At 41.5% G+C, this 17,510-nt stretch overlaps 1 protein-coding gene across 4 annotated transcripts in view; it reads left to right on the forward strand.

Annotated features, from left to right (window-relative positions):
• The window catches only part of TAMM41 (TAM41 mitochondrial translocator assembly and maintenance homolog), a 50,651-nt gene that overhangs the window by 12,173 nt on the left and 20,968 nt on the right, over nt 1-17,510 (forward strand). For 3 of the 4 annotated variants that reach the window (XM_028101682.1, XM_028101684.1, XM_028101685.2), the window contains 2 exons: nt 1,132-1,282; nt 14,882-15,027. In XM_028101682.1, the coding sequence (XP_027957483.1) occupies nt 1,132-1,282; nt 14,882-15,027 (297 nt within the window). The remainder of the gene's footprint in view (nt 1-1,131; nt 1,283-14,881; nt 15,028-17,510) is intronic. The other variant, XM_028101683.1, reaches the window with a different exon arrangement.

The following is a 17,510-nucleotide window of genomic DNA, read 5'->3' on the forward strand; positions in this document are numbered from 1 at the left end:
TAGAAATGTACATTTTCAGGCCTGACTCAGGTATCCTAATCAGAAATACTGGGAGATGGGCTTAATACGCATTTTAATAAGCTCTCCCAAGTGATTGTGGTGCTTGCTAAAGGTGGGAATCTCTGGCCCAGGGACGCTCTTGTATTGCACCCAAAGACACAGAAGGAAGCTCACTTCATCTAAGGGTTCATATGCAATATCTCATTTAATCTAACCAACAACCTTATCAATTTGATTCTGTTATTAACCCCATTTTCTGATAAGGAATTATGGCCATAGTCACAGAGCTAGTAAGAGATGGAGCTGGGTCTTGAACACATTTTCTTAACTACAGTACAGTCTTCAAAACAGTCTCAGAACAGACTGGAGAAATTTGTATTTTAATGGATTTGAGGAAAGTTAAAGAGAGTACCTTCTGTGTATTCAGGAGAAAAATCCTTTTTTATTGATCAAGGCATTCACTAGTACATTAGGTGCTTTACATTTATTATTTCATTCAATCTTTGTAACAATTCTTTGATGCACATTTATCGCCATTTTATAGATGAGGACTTAAGTTCAGAGAAGTTAAGTAATTTGCCCAATTTCACACAGCTAGTAAATACCTAGACCTGAGACCATACCTACCCCCAAACCCATGCTGTTTCCACTGTAGCTAATTTTCTTTCCTTTTTTCCTTAGTCAGGTTCAAAATCAGTTCAAAATAAAGCACAAAGTGCTTAGGTTATATGTGGATAAGAACAGAGGTGAGTTCTAAATAAAGAAGTAAAATGCCTTTGTCTACCATAAAATTAAGTAAATAACAATGAGATTATAAAATTTAAAAATACAAAATTTCCCAAAGGATGTTTATTTCATTTATACTGACTTCTTTTTTAAAACCCATGGAGAATTTCCTCATTTAAGAGAAATACTTTTGTTTTCTTTCCTGTATCATATCTTTAATTCTGGCATAAAACACAAACCCTTGGGATTGCTTATTAGAATAATAATTATTTTGTGTCTACTGGCCTAATATTCTAAGATCTTCAGGGCTAAGGGTTTGGGATAGTTCCAGTGCATGTGTAAACCCATAGCTTGACCAGTAGTCCACTTTGACATTTTTCTTCTAAATGTTCTGCTTTTTTGCAGGTGAAAATCATAGCAATGAATGAGAATGTTGCTCTTAGGTCAGCCCTCGATAAAAATCTGAAGAGTGCTGTGACCACAGCTTTCCTCATGCTCCCCGAAAGCTTTTCTGAAGAAGACCTCTTTATAGAGATCGCCGGACTGTCTTACTCAGGTTAGTAGATTTGGGCTCACGTTTTCTGCAGGAAGGAGATAACGTTATTTGAAGAACATGCAAACAGACATCCTACTCCTCACTCTGCACTGGAGCTGCAGCCCCCCCTGCTTCTGGATCCCACCACTTCCTGTGCAGGTGACTGCAAGAACCCCATGATCTGCCTCCTTGCCTCCAAGGGCTCTTTCTGTCCACATCTGTATGTAGATCTCCCCAGGGTAGTATTGTTGTTACTATTCATTTTCATTTTGAAACAATTTCAAACTGACAGAAAAGTTTCAATAATACAAAAAATTCTCATATGCCCTTCCCTGACTTTGCCAGTTTTAATGTTTCACCACATTTGTGTTATCATCCTCTTTGTGTTCTGGTGATTTTCCAACTTGAGTGGGCACCAGAATCCCCTGGAAGTACTGGGCGCACCCCCACACAGCTGCTCTGGCAGGTCTGGGGTGGAGCCTAAGAATTTGTGTTTCTAACAAGTGCATGATGCCAGTGCTCCTCCAGGGATCCCACTTAGGAAACCACTGCCCTCTCTGTACCTGTAAATACTGTATTATGTATTTTATTTTTCTGAACTATTTGAGAGTAGCTCACACATATCCTGGCCCTTCAGGCCACATATTTCCAATATATGTTCCCCAAGAACAAGGACATTCTCTTCCATAACCACAGCACAGTTACCAAATTCAGGAAATTTCACACTGATACAGTACTTTTTTTTTTTCTTTAAGATTTTATTTATTTGACTGAACACAAGCAGAAGGAGAGAGAAGGAGAAGCAGGTTCCCAGCTGAGCAAGGAGCCCCATGTGGAACTCGATCCCAGGACTCTGGGATCATGACCTGGGCCGAAGTCGGCCGCTTAACCGACTGAGCCACCCAGGCGTCCTGATACGGAACTTTTATCAGATTGATGATCCATAGTCCATATGTCGTCAGTAGTCCTGTGATGTTCTTTCTCCCTGAAGTACACAGTCTAGTCAAGGATCATATTTATTAAGATGCCCTGTCTCTTCTCTCTTTTAATCTGGAACACTTCCTTAGCCTTTCTAGGTCTTACATGACATTCACATTTTGTAGTCTCAGACCGGTGATTTGTGTGCCTGATAAGCAGAGTTTTGCCTCTTCTAAGCAACCAGTGGGGAGACATTTGAAAATGAAGCAAATCCCCTGCTTCTTATCAAACTTTCCCTTTTAGATCGAGCATTAATTGATGATTCTTGCTCCAACCAGTCTTTACTACGATGGTTACAAAGTGGCGACTTTCCAAGTTCACCTCTTCTTGCCCATTAAGGAAAAGCTTTCCCTTCTTCCCCATTCATTAGTTTATTTATCTAAATCTTAACTTCCTTTCCCTGTCTCCTTAAACCAGTGTGTTCCTCAGAGATGTCAGGGGCCCCTTCAAAGGGAGAGGGGAAAGCTGAGAAGATAGAGCCCTTAGCCCCTCATCCTTCCTGTTTAGTGTATTAAGGATCCATGTAAAATTTTACTTACAAAAAAAGTAGCCTGCTACTTAAAAAACAGTTTGAAACCACGGTCTTAAATAAATGTCTTCTTTCCCAACTTTTAAGTGTGAGTCAAAGAACTCTATGCTGAAAACATTGCAAAAGAGTTTACTCATTTTCTGAATCCATGTACAGATAAGATTTCATGGAAATATAATGCTGAAAGAGACCGTAAAGGCCTTGTTCTCCAGGCTTTTTCCCAAAATGCAGCTAGCAGGACTACAGCTGCGGTCGCAACACTGGAGAGAAAGGAAGTGACGTAACCTCGGTCTCGGTGGCTTCCAGCTCCACATGGCAGCATCCCTGCCTTTCAACAGGAAGTGGCGGGGGTTGGGGGTGGCGGCAGAGGCTGCTGTGGCTAGGTACTAGAATGAATGGGCCTGTGTGCAATGTGTGGGGAAAGGGGGTCACCCTGTTAGGGTGATTCCCTCCCCTTGGTCCCCTGTGAAAAAAGATGGATCCAAAACCTTTTATGAAGGGTTAACTTTGTGGGAGAATGATGCAGAGCCAATTTCTACTTGGCCCACACCACTGCCACTCCTCCATTTCCTCCCCTGTGATCCATATCAGCGTAGTGTCAGGTGGATTCTAGGAGTTCCTATGAATTCTGAACATTGACTAAGGAAGTTTCTCGAATGGCATAACTGCCTTTACCTTTTAGCAGACTTCAAGTTAGCATGCAAACTGCTATCAATCTTTAGCTGACTTTTGCTTTGTCTCCTGGGAGGACTGTGTTTTATACTCCTGGTTTCTCCAGTACTGTGAGACATGTACAAAGTGTTCAGTAAGTGCTTGCTGACTCATAGCAGTATCATTGTCTGTTTTGCTTCTTTTATAATTTTTATGAAGGGCTGCTATGTAGCAGTGCTGTACCAGACGCAGTAGGTGGGTGGGGGGAGAGGATAGATATATAGATAAATCGATCATTGATTCCGTCGTTGAATCCTCACACAACAACTGTTTGTTCAACAAATATTTCCTTTGTGCCTTCCATGTGCCCCACACTGCGCTAGGCCCTGGGTATACACTGGTGAGCCTGACATGAGTAAGTCTCCTTGTGGAGTTCATGTTCCCTTAGGCAGAGGCCGACAGTCAAGAAGCAGAAAGGTCATTTCAGAGAGCAGTAAGTGCGATGAGGAAAAGAAAAGAAATCCTGAGGAGGGCCACCTCTACCTTGGATAGGCAGGGAGGGCCCTCTAAAGTGGTGATGTTTGAGTTCAGATCTAATAGTGGCAAGGAGTGTACCCCGAGCTTCTGGGAGAAGGGCAGATTGGGAGAGTTGCTTCCTAAGAGGCAGGTCCTAACCTTGCTGCACCTGATTTCGGCTTTCTCAGCTTCCAGTTTCTCCCATTTCTCATCTTGTCTCCTCTTCCTCCCTTGCCATTATATTATTTATTCCTTAACCCAGATTTGGATCTGAGAATTTGGCCAAGGATCCTACATTACTCATTTCATTGAGGTTGGCTTCTTTTTACTGAAAAACTTAGGACACAATACTTGGCACATCCTCTCCATAGGGAACTGATTCCAACTCTGTGCAGTCGCTAGTTTATGAATGAGACATTTTCCAAAAAGCATTCTGTATGCCAGTTGTTTAGAACTGGGAACATGTTTTTCCACTAAGACAACATTATATGATGCTCCTAAGCCAGAACACTGCATAATTAATGGTTACCTACTCCATAATAGAATGAAATTAGAGTAGAATAGTGAGGATAGGGAAGGATCTAGGCCCTGCAGGTAGATGCCTTTCATAGGTATGAGACCCACCCCAGGCCATGTGTTGAAAGGCAAGCCTTTCCTCCTCTCTTTTCCTAGACTTCTGAGAACCCATTATCCTTGAACTGATTGGATTCTATCCTGTCGCCAAACCTCCCAAGCCCCCAGAATATTCTAAACTACAAATTACCCACCAATCTCATTTTTATTTACAACTTTGACATTTATTTTCCACTTGAGAGAGAATACGTTGCTTCTAACCTGCATAGGTTAGCTTTTCTCCCTGGAAGGGAGTAGGGCTGGGGAGACAGGAAACAGCATCTCTCCATGTTATTAGACAAGTTCCTGCCAGTAGTTACTAGCAGAGGCAAGATCTGTCTGTATTAGTAGTAGTAATAATAACCCCTTACGTTTTATGTAGTATTTAAGGATCATTTTGACTGCCTTGGGGGTCAGTATTGATGACATTATTGTAAATGATGGTGAGAAAGGAGTAGGTGGGAGATGAGAGCCGGCAAAATTGGGGAGGAGAAAGCTTTCTAATCCTTCAGTTATTCTTAGAAGTCAGCATTTAAGTAAACAAAAGGAAAACCAAATGAGCTTTAAAGGGTCACCTTGACCTTTCTCATGTAAGTACAAACCATTAAAATGACTAATTTTACATAATGATCCTGGTTTAACATTTATCAAATGAATCAGCGTCCCATACCTCATGAAGAATTAAAGCTATAATTTCTGCTCTAAAGAACTTCACATTAATAAACATGCAGTCATAGTGAGTCAGTGAAAGACTTAAAAAACAACACGTATGGAAAAGGCAGGGAGTGTGAAAGAACATGGCTTGTTTAGGGAATCAGGAGTAGATTGATGTGACTGAAGTCCATGGCTCATGGCAGGAGAAAATAGCACTTAGTGTTATTTGCCAGGAACAACTCTCCATACTTTTGATCTAATAGCTAGTTTAATCCTCACAGTCCTCCTTTGATTTGCATGCTGCTTTATTGCTCCATTTTAAGATGGGAAAACGGAGGCCCAAATCTGTCTGATGGGTTCGTGGGTGGTGGAGCTGGAACTGTAGCTCATGCTCTTCACCATTTAATTTCACTACCTCTCAGGTATTTTGGACAAGAGGTTAGGCCCTGGCCAGGCCAGACTAGGCATTGAATACAAAGTTAAATGAGACTGGAATTTGACATCCCGTACACAACTAGGAGCCACAGGAGGTTTCAAGCATTGCGAGATGGCATGAGATTTGTTGCTGTAGAAAGATCATTTTGCCAGCACTGTGCAGGAGGGAGGGAGACTAAAAATGGAGAAGTCTTACTCACTGAGCAAATAAGGACGAGCGTCTCCTATGCCAAGCACTGTTGAACCTCTGGATGAAGGAGGTATATCAGGCAGGCGTCATCCCTGCCGTTGTGGGGCTTTCATTCCAGTTGAAAAGTCAGACAGCAAACTTGTGGCAGCGTTCAAACGGGAGGAAGACCAACGTGGTTTATGTTAATGTAACCAGGGAAGGCTTCGGTGGGAGGTGACATTTGAACTGAGCACCAATGGTAAGGACCCACGAGGAGAGCCCACATGAGAGCTGTCTAGGCAGGGAGGAGTCTAGTTAGGCTGTACCCGTGTCTGGTCCGCCTCGAACCCTTGGCCTCTGGAACAGTTCTGTGGCACAAAGTAGGCACACTGCCCATCTTTGTTGGCTGGATAGACAGAACATGAACCAGAGTAGCACCTCAGCGAAGTGCATAAATTCTTATGAGCAGAATTGACATTCAACCCTTAACTTCTTAAATTAAGTATCTTATTTTGTACCTTGCTGCTTTTTTATTTTTTAAACATTATATTATTTCATGGAAGGCAGAATTAGGGAAGTGTTTAAAAGCTGGGGCTCTAGAGTCAGAGGTCTGGGTTCAAAACCTGGCTGCACTCTTAATTTTTTGCCTTCAGGCAAGTTTCTTAGCTCTTTGTGATTCAGTTTCTTCATCTCTAAAGAAGGGTTTTATATGGATTAAATTAAATCATACATGCAAAGTTCTTAACACAGTGGCTGGCACATAGTAAATGCTCAGTAAGTGCTATTCATTGTTATTTTAGATACGTGTTTGTACTCATACAGCCACTTGATGTAATAAACAAAAGAAAGGGAAAAACCACAGTCAGACCTGAGTTTGAATACTGGCTTTCTAGACGTGCTTAAACCTTTTGGAGCCCATTTTCTTACCTGTAAAAAGAATAACTGTCTTGTAATAAGGTTTTCAATGAGATAATATAGCTAAAAGTCCCTAACATCATACCTCATTGATAGTTGGTGCTTAGAAAATGATTGGTATTATTATTTATTACCGTTAACATATTATTCCTGGCCACACAGGTTTTTCTTAGGTTGAGACACCATTCAGTGATAGACAGACACTCAGGTTGGCTGCATTTATCATTGTTTTATTAATGCCTCTGCTGTGAATCACTTTGGAGAAATTAGTTTGGTAGGGGAAGAGGGTCGAGGGGGCCACTAACTTCCTCGGACATGTTCTCCAAAATGGAATTTTGTTGTCAGTTATAAGAATTACAAAACTTGGGGCACCTGGGTGGCTCAGTTGGTTAAGCGACTGCCTTCGGCTCAGGTCATGATCCTGGAGTCCCAGGATCGAGTCCCACATCGGGCTCCCTGCTCAGCAGGGAGTCTGCTTCTCCCTCTGACCCTCTTTCCTCTCATCCTATCTATCTCTCATTCTCTCTCTCAAATAAATAAATAAATCAAAAAAAAAAAAAGAATTACAAAACTTGTTACATGTTGACAAAAATTAGCAGGCATTCGAATCCACTTAGATCAGATGGATTCATTTGGCCCTTTCCTGTCCTTGCGGAGTGAAAAACACCTTCAAGCACTCTTGTGTAAGAGAGAGAATGGGTTTCTTTCAACGCCAGATTGTCTGAACACAAGCTCAGCTACTTCTAGGAATCAGACAAAGCGAGGAAGTTGCCAGTTGAGTGATTCTTGGAGAAAAAAAAATTAGAAATGGGTGCCAGCCCTCTGAAGTGTGAGTAAACATCCTCATTTCTGGATCCTAGTAAAAGCAAAAGCCAGTAAAGAAACTTTTTCTCTGGAGAGTTTGTAAGATTTATTCCACGAGAGTCGCACCATCTGAAACCTTGCAAGCAGTGTCATTGGATAACTTGAGTATTAGAGATTGACTATTTCAGTAGTTTGGAAGCATATTTCTCTATGCTTGGCAAGCTTGAGCTTTTGCTAAAGCCTCAGTTGGAACTCTGTGCTCAGTCACTGGTTAATTTCTGAGAATGCAGTACTCCAGAAGGGATATTAATTGTCAATAATACCTAATGTTTATGGATTACTTTCTGTGTGTCAGATACTGTTCTAAGTGTTTTATATGTATTAACTCATTTAATGCCTGAATCTTATAAACTACCTACTGTTACTGCTTCCATTTTACATTTGAGGATACTGAAGCCCAGAGAAGCTTAGTAGCTTGCCTTGGGTCAGGTAGCTTATGAGTACCAAGCTAGGACTTAAACATAGGTGGTCTGAAAAATAAACAAACAAACACAGATGGTCTGGTTCTAGAACCCTTTGCTCTTCTACTAAGGGTCTGTGGTGGTGGGTGTCATTCCTGGTCCATACCTGGGACAGGCTTCCCCTGGGCCCAGGTCCCTGGGTGGCTCACCTCCATCCCTAGCTGCCCCCCACTCCTGCACTGTCATCTTTCTCTGCTTTGTTCTCTCCATAGCACTGTCTGAAATACATTATTTTATTTGTTCGTTGGTTGGTCTTTGTTCCACTACTAGAATGTAAAGGGCAGAAATGTTTGTCTTGTTTTGCTCACTCCTACCACAGTCCTTAGAGTGGGACCTGACACATTCTAGGTGCTCAGTAAATATGGAATGAATGAATGGATGAATGACTAATAATATTGGTTCCTTCCTGAACCAATATCGTCAACCTGATTCCTCCTTATCCCTTTCTACACTCATCCATTTTGTGTTCACTAAAGTGTGAAAAAGGTGATTCAAATTTATATCACCACATGCATCAGCTATTCTTTTTTTTTTAAGATTTTATTTATCTGAGAAAGAGAGACATTTGGGTTATCAGAGAGAGAGAGAAAGAGAGATGTGGGGGGAGGGGCAGAGGGAGAGGGAGAAGCAGAGGCCCTGCTGAGCCGGGAGCCTGATGCCCAGCTCTATCCCAGGTTCCCGAGATCATGACCTAAGCTGAAGTCATATGCTTAACCAACTGAGCCACCCAGGCACCCCAAAGGTATTTATTCGTCTCTCATTGTCTTCCACATGCAAGTGGTGTGACATGGCGTCTTTTCTACAGCCTTGGAGATACTTTGGGGAATGAATTTTGAATGGTGTGGTAGACTGCCTCCTAGAAATACTGTCGTAGTCATCTATGTTAAAATAAGTATTGTTTTCTATACGTACAGAAGAATGACTTTGGGCCCTTTTCTCATACTATGCACAAAACTAACTCAAAATGGATTATGGATATAAGAGTTAAATATAAGAGCTAAAACTATAGAGCTCTTAGCAGAGTGACTTTGGGTTAGGCAGTGGTTTCTTAGATATACACCAAAAGCACAAGCAACAAAGAAAAAATAGATAAGTGGGAAAACTTTTTGAAAATTAAACTTTTGTGCTGCAAACGATACCCTCAAGAAGGTGAAAAGGCAACCAATAGCTTGGGAGAAGAGATTTACAAGTTGTATATCTGATAAGGAATAACACCAGAATATATAAAGAATTCTTGGAATTCAATAAAAAGACAAATAACCCAATACTAAAATGGGCAAAAGATTTGATAGACATGTTTTCAAAGAAAGTATACAAATAGCAAGTAAGCACATAAAAAGATGCTCAACGTCATTAGTCATTAGGGAAATGCCAGTTAAAACCCCAGTAATGGTGCTTCATACCCACTACAGTGGCTATAATCAAAAAGACAAGAACAAGTGTTGACAAGGATGCAGAGAAATTGAAACTCTCATGCATTGTTGATAGGATTGATTGTAAAATGTGCAGCTGTTTCAGAAAAAGAGTTCGGCCATTCCTGAAGATATTAAACGTAGAGTTACCATATAGCCCAGCAATTCTATTCTCAAGCATCTACTCAAGAGAAATGAGAACACATATCTACACAAAAACTTGTACACAAATGTTCATCACAGCTTTATTATAATAAATAGCCAAAAAGTAGAAACAACCCAAATGTCTAGCAGATGAAGAATGGATTAAAAAAATGTGGTACATCCATCCAGTAGAATATTATTTAGCCATAAACAGGTATGAGTATTGATACATGCTGCAATATGATGAACTAAGTCATAAAAGACCATTTATTGTACAATTCCATTTATATAAAATATCCAGAATAGGAAAATCTAAAATCTATACAGAAAGTAGATTAGTCTTTGTCTAGGGCTGGGGATGGAAGGATGGAGGGAGACAGAGTGCCTGCTAATGGGTACAGGGTTTCTTTTTGGGAGGCCAAAATGTTCTAAAATTAGATGGTTGCATAACCCTTTAACATATACTAAAAATACTAAAAAATATGAATTGTATATTTTACATGGGTGAATTATATGGTATGTGAATTATATCTTTTTTTAAAAAGCTGTTAAAAAATGAATATTAGGGCCACCTGGGTGGCTCAGTTGGTTAAGCATCTGCCTTTGGCTCAGGTCATATCTCAGGGGCCTGGGATCGAGCCCCCACATCAGGCTCCCTGCTCAGCAGGGAGTTTGCTTCTCCCTCTCCTTCTGTCCCTCCCCCTGCTCGTGCTTGCTCTCTCTCTCTCTTAAATAGATAAATAAAATCTTTAAAAAAATGAATATTATTTGGGGCACCCTGATGGCTCAGTTGGTTGAGCATCTGACTCTTGATTTTGGCTCAGGTCATGATCTCAGGGTCATGAGATCAAGCCCTGCATCAGGCTCAGCATGGAGTCGGCTTGAGTTTCTGTCCCTCTGCCCCTCCTCCCTGGGGTGTGCACTTTCTCTCTCTCTCTCTCTCTCAAATAAGTACATAAATTTTTTTAAAAAATGAATATTATTCTGCTATATCAACATCCAGTTTGGGCTACTGTTCTTAAACACTACCACATAAGAAATACCCACTTCTGTAACCCACGCTGAAATGATCTGTTTTCATAGCACTCCCTGCCTCAGGTAGGGCAAAGATCTTTATATCTCCAATATCTGGCACAGCTCCTGGTACTTACTAGCCACCCAAATATTTATTGAACTGAAATAACAGCAGTATTGCAATGAGTTTAAGAGGGGAAAAGTTAGCCAGTTATTATTTTCAAAGACTTAGGGGTTCCTCTACCCCCATCCTTTCCCCATCCCATATGCATATCATAGCAACAGTACTATCTGCTCTACTATTTACAAAGCATTCACTACTGCCTTTACTCATTTAAATCCAAAAATAACCTCGTGAAGTCAGTGTGATGGTTACAGCCATTTTACAGGTAAGAAAACTGACTCAGAAGGGTTAATCTCTAGTCACCCTAGGACACTGCTAGACTTGAAAGCCAGGGCCTTTCCACTGGACAGTATAGCCCCTTACATCCCTACGTTCATAATAAGGCCCTTGGCCATTGGCAGCATGCTGGAATCACAGAGTGAGCCAACTATAGATGCTTTACAAGCCTCTGGGTTTGTTTCATTTCAAAGTCGAAGATAAATTATCCTTTTGGTCACCCATTGTTATTAGACTGGCAGTTTTCTGGCTTGAGCAGTCAAGAGTTAAACTTACCAGTAGAGGTATAAAATAAAAGTCAGCGGTCGGTTTTTCTCAATCCCTGTGTTTTGTTGCAAACATCTCTGGAGGTAAGAAAAATTGATTCCTATGATCAAAATGCTGGGTCATGCTGTGCCCACAATTTTATTCATTTTGTTCTGAAGAAATGGGTAATAAGCCCATTTGCTTGCTGTTCCCTGTGGCTGAGCTAGTTCGGCTGCACAGCAGTTGGAGAAATCCAATTCAGCAGACATTTATTGATGTGCCTTCCATGTGCCAGGCACTGCACGAGGAGCTGGAGATACAGGGATGAATAAGCCCCAGTCCTTGTTCTCAGAGAGTCCAGAGTATTTTCCAGGCCCTTTAATCAGGACATGCAGATGCTCTTTGGGGGAGGCTTTGGATTAGTTTGCTTTTACATTTTGGTAAAATACAACCACTCTTAGAAAGTTACTGTCTAAAATGTAAGAACTCCTTGTTGAATGTACAAGAAGAAGAAAAATGACACACATTTAGAACTCAACAGTGATACAAACTGATCTTTCACGTCAGAGCCAGCCATGTTAGGTTCAGAGTTGGATGACATTTTATCCCTTCCAAGATTGATAGAATCCATTTATAGGCCCTAAATAAAAGCCTAAGGATTTACACGATTGAAAATTAACCTGGCTTCCTCTCCATGCATATTTGCCAAGTTGGCACGTCTGTGCACTCCATGCATCTATTTAAAAAGGCGAGAAGTAATATGCCAACATTATGGAAGTGAAGGAAATGAAGGAAAACTGCAAAGTAGAGTAATACTAGTCACTGAAAATGTCACTACCTTGATACCAGAGGTGGCTGGACCTGTGCACCTCAATCTCCTCATCTATAAAATTGGGAATACTTAATACCTTCTTTAGGAGGCTTTGCTAGGACTAAACAAGATAACAGCGTAAAGCGCACACACTCCCCAAAAAGCCCACAATAAATGTGTACTTATTAGAGCAAAAACATTTTTATGTAATCTTTTTGTCTCATTTTTCCTCTTTTTATACCAAGTTTTCTCATTGTACTTTTGTGTCTTAGTTTCTTACTATTATATGATCATTTTCCATCTTGCTGTGTATGATTATTGGAATTTTTAATGGTTGCACACTCTTCCATGGTGGGATATGGGAGTACTACTGTAACTTATCCATTCCTCTGCTGTTGGACGTTTGGGCTGCTTCCAGTGTTTCAGTATTATAAATAGTGCCTCAGTGAACAGTTGTATGTATGCAGTATATTCACCTACTTACTGGGGAATCTCAGGTAGGTGGCTTCATCTCCGTCTTTGTTGCCCTGATGCTAAATGGGGATAGAGTAGTATCTCTCTGAGAGGACAGAGATGTGTGGATTCAATTAATACAGCAAAGCACTTGAAGCAGTGCCTGGCACTTACCAGATGCTCAGCGAACATTACCTCGGGACCTCTGTTTGGGTCTGTTTCTTTAAGCTGGAAATGGGGTTGTTTCATTTACTGCTTTCCAAAGGATTTTACCAGTATTATGTGAAAGAACCAATTTCTCTAAACCCTCTCTAGCAGCCATCCCAGAATTTAACTATATAACTCTCTTTCCATTTAAAATAATAGTGAAAAGGGGCGCCTGGGTGGCTCAGTTGGCTAAGCAGCTGCCTTCAGCTCAAGTCATGGTCTCGGGGTCCTGGAATCAAGCCCTGCATTGGGCTCTCTGCTCAGCAGGGAGTCTGCTTCTCCCTCTGCTGTTCCCCCCACTTGTGCTCTCTGGCTCTTTCTCTCTGTCAAATAAATAAAATCTTTAAAAAAATAAAATAGGGACACCTGGGTGGCTCAGTCAGTTAAGTGGCTGCCTTTGGCTCAGGTCATGGGTCCTGGATCCCAGGGTCCTGGGATCGAGCTCATCAGGCTCCTTGCTGAGCAAGGAGCCTGCTTCTCCCTCTGCCTGCCACTCCCCCAGCTTGTGCTCGCACTCTCTCTCTCTGGCAAATAAATAAATAATAAAATCTTTAAAAAAATAAAAAATAAAATAATAGTGAAAAAATAAGTTCATCCATATTGGGGCAGCTTGTTATGACTGGAACTCACTTCTCCTCACTTCCCTGAACAAACCTCATGTCACAAACATTGGGTTCCAGAGGCTCTTTGTAAGTTTGTTTTCCTGAAGCTTGCAGTCCCCAGCTGCTTTCCACAAAACTAGTATAAGTTGGTCCTCTGAATCTTCAAAACCCAGCATATTTTATTCCTTACTGAAGCATAGTAAAGATACTGTTGGGTAATCTGTATTTTTTCCAAAACAGAACAACAGTTTGGTCTAGTAATACCTGTTGTGGCGCATAATAATTTCAATGGTTCCCTCTCCTGCCTATGCCACCCCCTCCAAGAAAAGTAATTGGCAAGGGTAACCATATGTTTGGGTTTGCCCAGTTTTTACTCATCCTGGTATAATTATTCATCATGCCCACCTCACCCTCAAAAGCAACCTCTAGTTCAAATGATGAATTACACTGTCACCTGATGCCCAGGAATTTGTCAGTATCTGGGGTACCTGCCTACACTTGCTACCTCACTGCTTTCCTGGATGACTTTCTAACTGTCCAAGAAAGGTTTCAGTCACAGTGCTTTCACCAGCCTTCACCTGGGAGGCCCTCACACGCGCCCGGCCTTTTTTGAACACACATTAGCCCAGTAGGCATTCCCTCAAGTTTGCACATTTCATCATCTTTTTCCCTCTGCGTCTTGCTGATCATTGTCAATGGCATAAGCAGGCAGGGCACCTCAAATTTGTATCAGCATGGCTCTTTGTCCTTCAGAACTGTTTATTCTGCAGTTCAGTCCATCTCTTAGGCAAATGTAACGTTCCTCATTTCTTGCGGCTTGCAACGTAACAAATGGTATCTGCTTTCAAGAAGTTCCTCTTAAATGTAAACCTCATCTTACTAGGACTCTTTTTTTTTTTTTTAAAGATTTTATTTATTTGACAGAGACAGCGAGAGAGGGAACACAAGCAGGGGGAGTGGGAGAGGGAGAAGCAGGCTCCCCACCGAGCAGGGAGCCCGATGCGGGGCTCGATCCCAGGACTCTGGGATCATGACCTGAGCCGCTTAACACTCGCCGCTCTTGCACTTATCAAATGTGATAAAGTTCTTTATATTCATAAAGTACTGCAAAAGCCCTTGCACAAACACAGCAAAGAGGTCCAAGCTGAGTAAGCAGTAGCGAGGGCATGTCTAAGGTGACATACAGCACCCAGGTCCATGATTGGTCACAGAGTTTTGCTCACAGGATGAAAGATTGTAAGAATAGGTGCTTCTGCATTGGAAAAACAAAAACAAATCAGCTTCTCAATGATGATTACCTTTTGCACTTAGGTAACTGCATTTTAACTGGCATCAAGGGCTTTAGGATTTGAGAGGCTCTGTTTTCCCCTAAACTAGTGCCTACATTCCTTGGGTAATATATTCACAGTTTTAAAGAAGAAAAACCAATGTTTTGAATGTGGGATGATGCCGTCTTGAACTAGCGTAGGATGAATGTGGGGCTGTAGTTTATAGGTCAGGATGTGGACTCTCAATGGAAAATTTGTTTTTCCATTTGTTTTAACCAGGCGACTTTCGGATGGTGGTTGGAGAGGATAAGACAAAAGTGCTGAATATTGTGAAGCCCAACATAGCCCACTTTCGTGAGCTCTATGGCAACATACTGCAGGAGAATCCCCAAGTGGTGTATAAGATCCAGCAAGGCAGACTGGAGGTAAACTGTATGTGGGAAATAATTTATGGTGTTTCTAAGGCACGAGCTATTTTAAGAGGAAGAAGTAAGGGTTAGAGCAATATGACTAGTGTGATAACATTTACAGTTCAAAGAGTAGGTTTCAAACGTAAACATACTGGTCTACGTATTTGGAATAAAGCTAAAAGGTAACATAAGAGACTAGTAGTAAGAGGGCACCTTTGGGAAAGGGAACCTGAGGCTGATGTGGGAGAGGGACCTGTCTTTACCATGTGTATCTTTTTTGCCTTTTGAGATTATTTTGTGTTCTAGTTACCAATCAAAACCAAGTGAAGGGCGCCTGGGTGGCTCAGTTGGTTAAGCGACTGCCTTCAGCTCAGGTCATGATCCTGGAGTCCCAGGATCGAGTCCCACATCGGGCTCCCTGCTCAGCGGGGAGTCTGCTTCTCCCTCTGACCCTCTTCCCTCTCGTGCACTCTATCTCTCATTCTCTCTCAAATAAATAAATAAAATCTTTAAAAAAAAAAAAAAATCAAGTGAAAATAAATTCTCAAATTTGGCATCTTCGTCCGCAATCCCACTTGCTTCCCCAGATGTAACCTTACTGACAGTTTAGCATCTTAGATCCCAGATCTCTTTTTGTGTGCATTTTTGTGTTTATTTGTACATATACACATGTATGAAGAAGTTTGGTCTTTTATTTTATTTTTTATTGTTATGTTAATCACCGTACATTACATCATTAGTTCTTGATGTAGTGTTCCATGATTCATTGTTTGTGCATAACACCCAGTGCTCCACGCAGAACGTGCCCTCCTTAATACCCATCACCAGGCTAACCCATCCCCCCCACCCCCCTCCCCTCTAGAACCCTCAGTTTGTTTTTCGGAGTCCATCGTCTCTCATGGTTCGTCTCCCCCTCCGACTTACTCCCCTTCATTCTTCCCCTCCTGCTATCTTCTTCTTTTTCTTTTTTTTTTCTTAACATATCTTGCATTATTTGTTTCAGAAGTACAGATCTGTGATTCAACAGTCTTGCACAATTCGCAGCACTCACCATAGCACATACCCTCCCCAATGTCTATCACCCAGCCACCCCATCCCTCCCACCCCCCACCACTCGGCAACACTCAGTTTGTTTCCTGAAATTAAGAATTCCTCATATCAGTGAGGTCATATGATACATGTCTTTCTCTGATTGACTTATTTCACTCAGCATAACACCCTCCAGTTCCATCCACGTCGTTGCAAATGGCAAGATCTCATTCCTTTTGATGGCTGCATAATATTCCATTGTGTATATATACCACCTCTTCTTTATCCATTCATCTGTTGATGGACATCTTGGCTCTTTCCACAGTTTGGCTATTGTGGACATTGCTGCTATAAACATTGGGGTGCACGTACCCCTTCAGATCCCTACATTTGTATCTTTGTGGTTAAATACCCAGTAGTGCAATTGCTGGATCATATGGTAGCTCTATTTTCAACTGTTTGAGGAACCTCCATACTGTTTTCCAGAGTGGCTGCACCAGCTTGCATTCCCACCAACAGTGTAGGAGGGTTCCCCTTTCTCCGCATCCCCGCTGACATCTGTCGTTTCCTGACTTGTTAATTTTAGCCATTCTGACGGGTGTGAGGTGGTATCTCATGGAGGTTTTGATTTGGATTTCCCTGATGCTGAGCGATGTCGAGCACTTTTTCATGTGTCTGTTGGCCATTTGGATGTCTTCTTTGGAAAAATGTCTGTTCATGTCTTCTGCCCATTTCTTGATTGGATTATTTGTTCTTTGGGTGTTGAGTTTGATAAGTTCTTTATAGATTTTGGATACTAGCGCTTTATCTGATATGTCATTTGCAAATATTTTCTCCCATTCTGTCGGTTGTCTTTTGGTTTTGTGGACTGTTTCTTTTGCTGTGCAAAAGCTTTTTATCTTGATGAAATCCCAATAGTTCATTTTTGCCCTTGCTTCCCTTGCCTTTGGCGATGTTTCTAGGAAGAAGTTGCTGTGGCTGAGGTCGAAGAGGTTGCTACCTGTGTTCTCCTTTAGGATTTGGATGGACTCCTGTCTCACGTTTAGGTCTTTCAACCATTTGGAGTCTATTTTTGTGTGTGGTGTAAGGAAATGGTCCAGTTTCATTCTTCTGCATGTGGCTGTCCAATTTTCCCAACAGCATTTGTTGAAGAGACTGTCTTTTTTCCATTGGACATTCTTTCCTGCTTTGTCAAAGATAAGTTGACCATAGAGTTGAGGGTCCATTTCTGGGCTCTCGATTCTGTTCCATTGATCTATGTGTCTGTTTTTGTGCCAGGACCATACTGTCTTGATGATGACAGCTTTGTAATAGAGCTGGAAGTCTGGAATTGTGATGCCGCCAGCTTTACTTTTCTTTTTCAATATTCCTCTGGCTATTCGGGGTCTCTTCTGGTTCCATACAAATTTTAGATTATTTCTTCCATTTCTTTGAAAAAAGTGGATGGTATTTTGATGGGGATTGCATTG

This window comes from Eumetopias jubatus, unplaced genomic scaffold, assembly GCF_037043125.1.
Source record: "Eumetopias jubatus isolate StellerSeaLion01/CBP00866 unplaced genomic scaffold, mEumJub1_p1.0 scaffold_1, whole genome shotgun sequence".
NCBI lineage: Eukaryota > Metazoa > Chordata > Mammalia > Carnivora > Otariidae > Eumetopias > Eumetopias jubatus.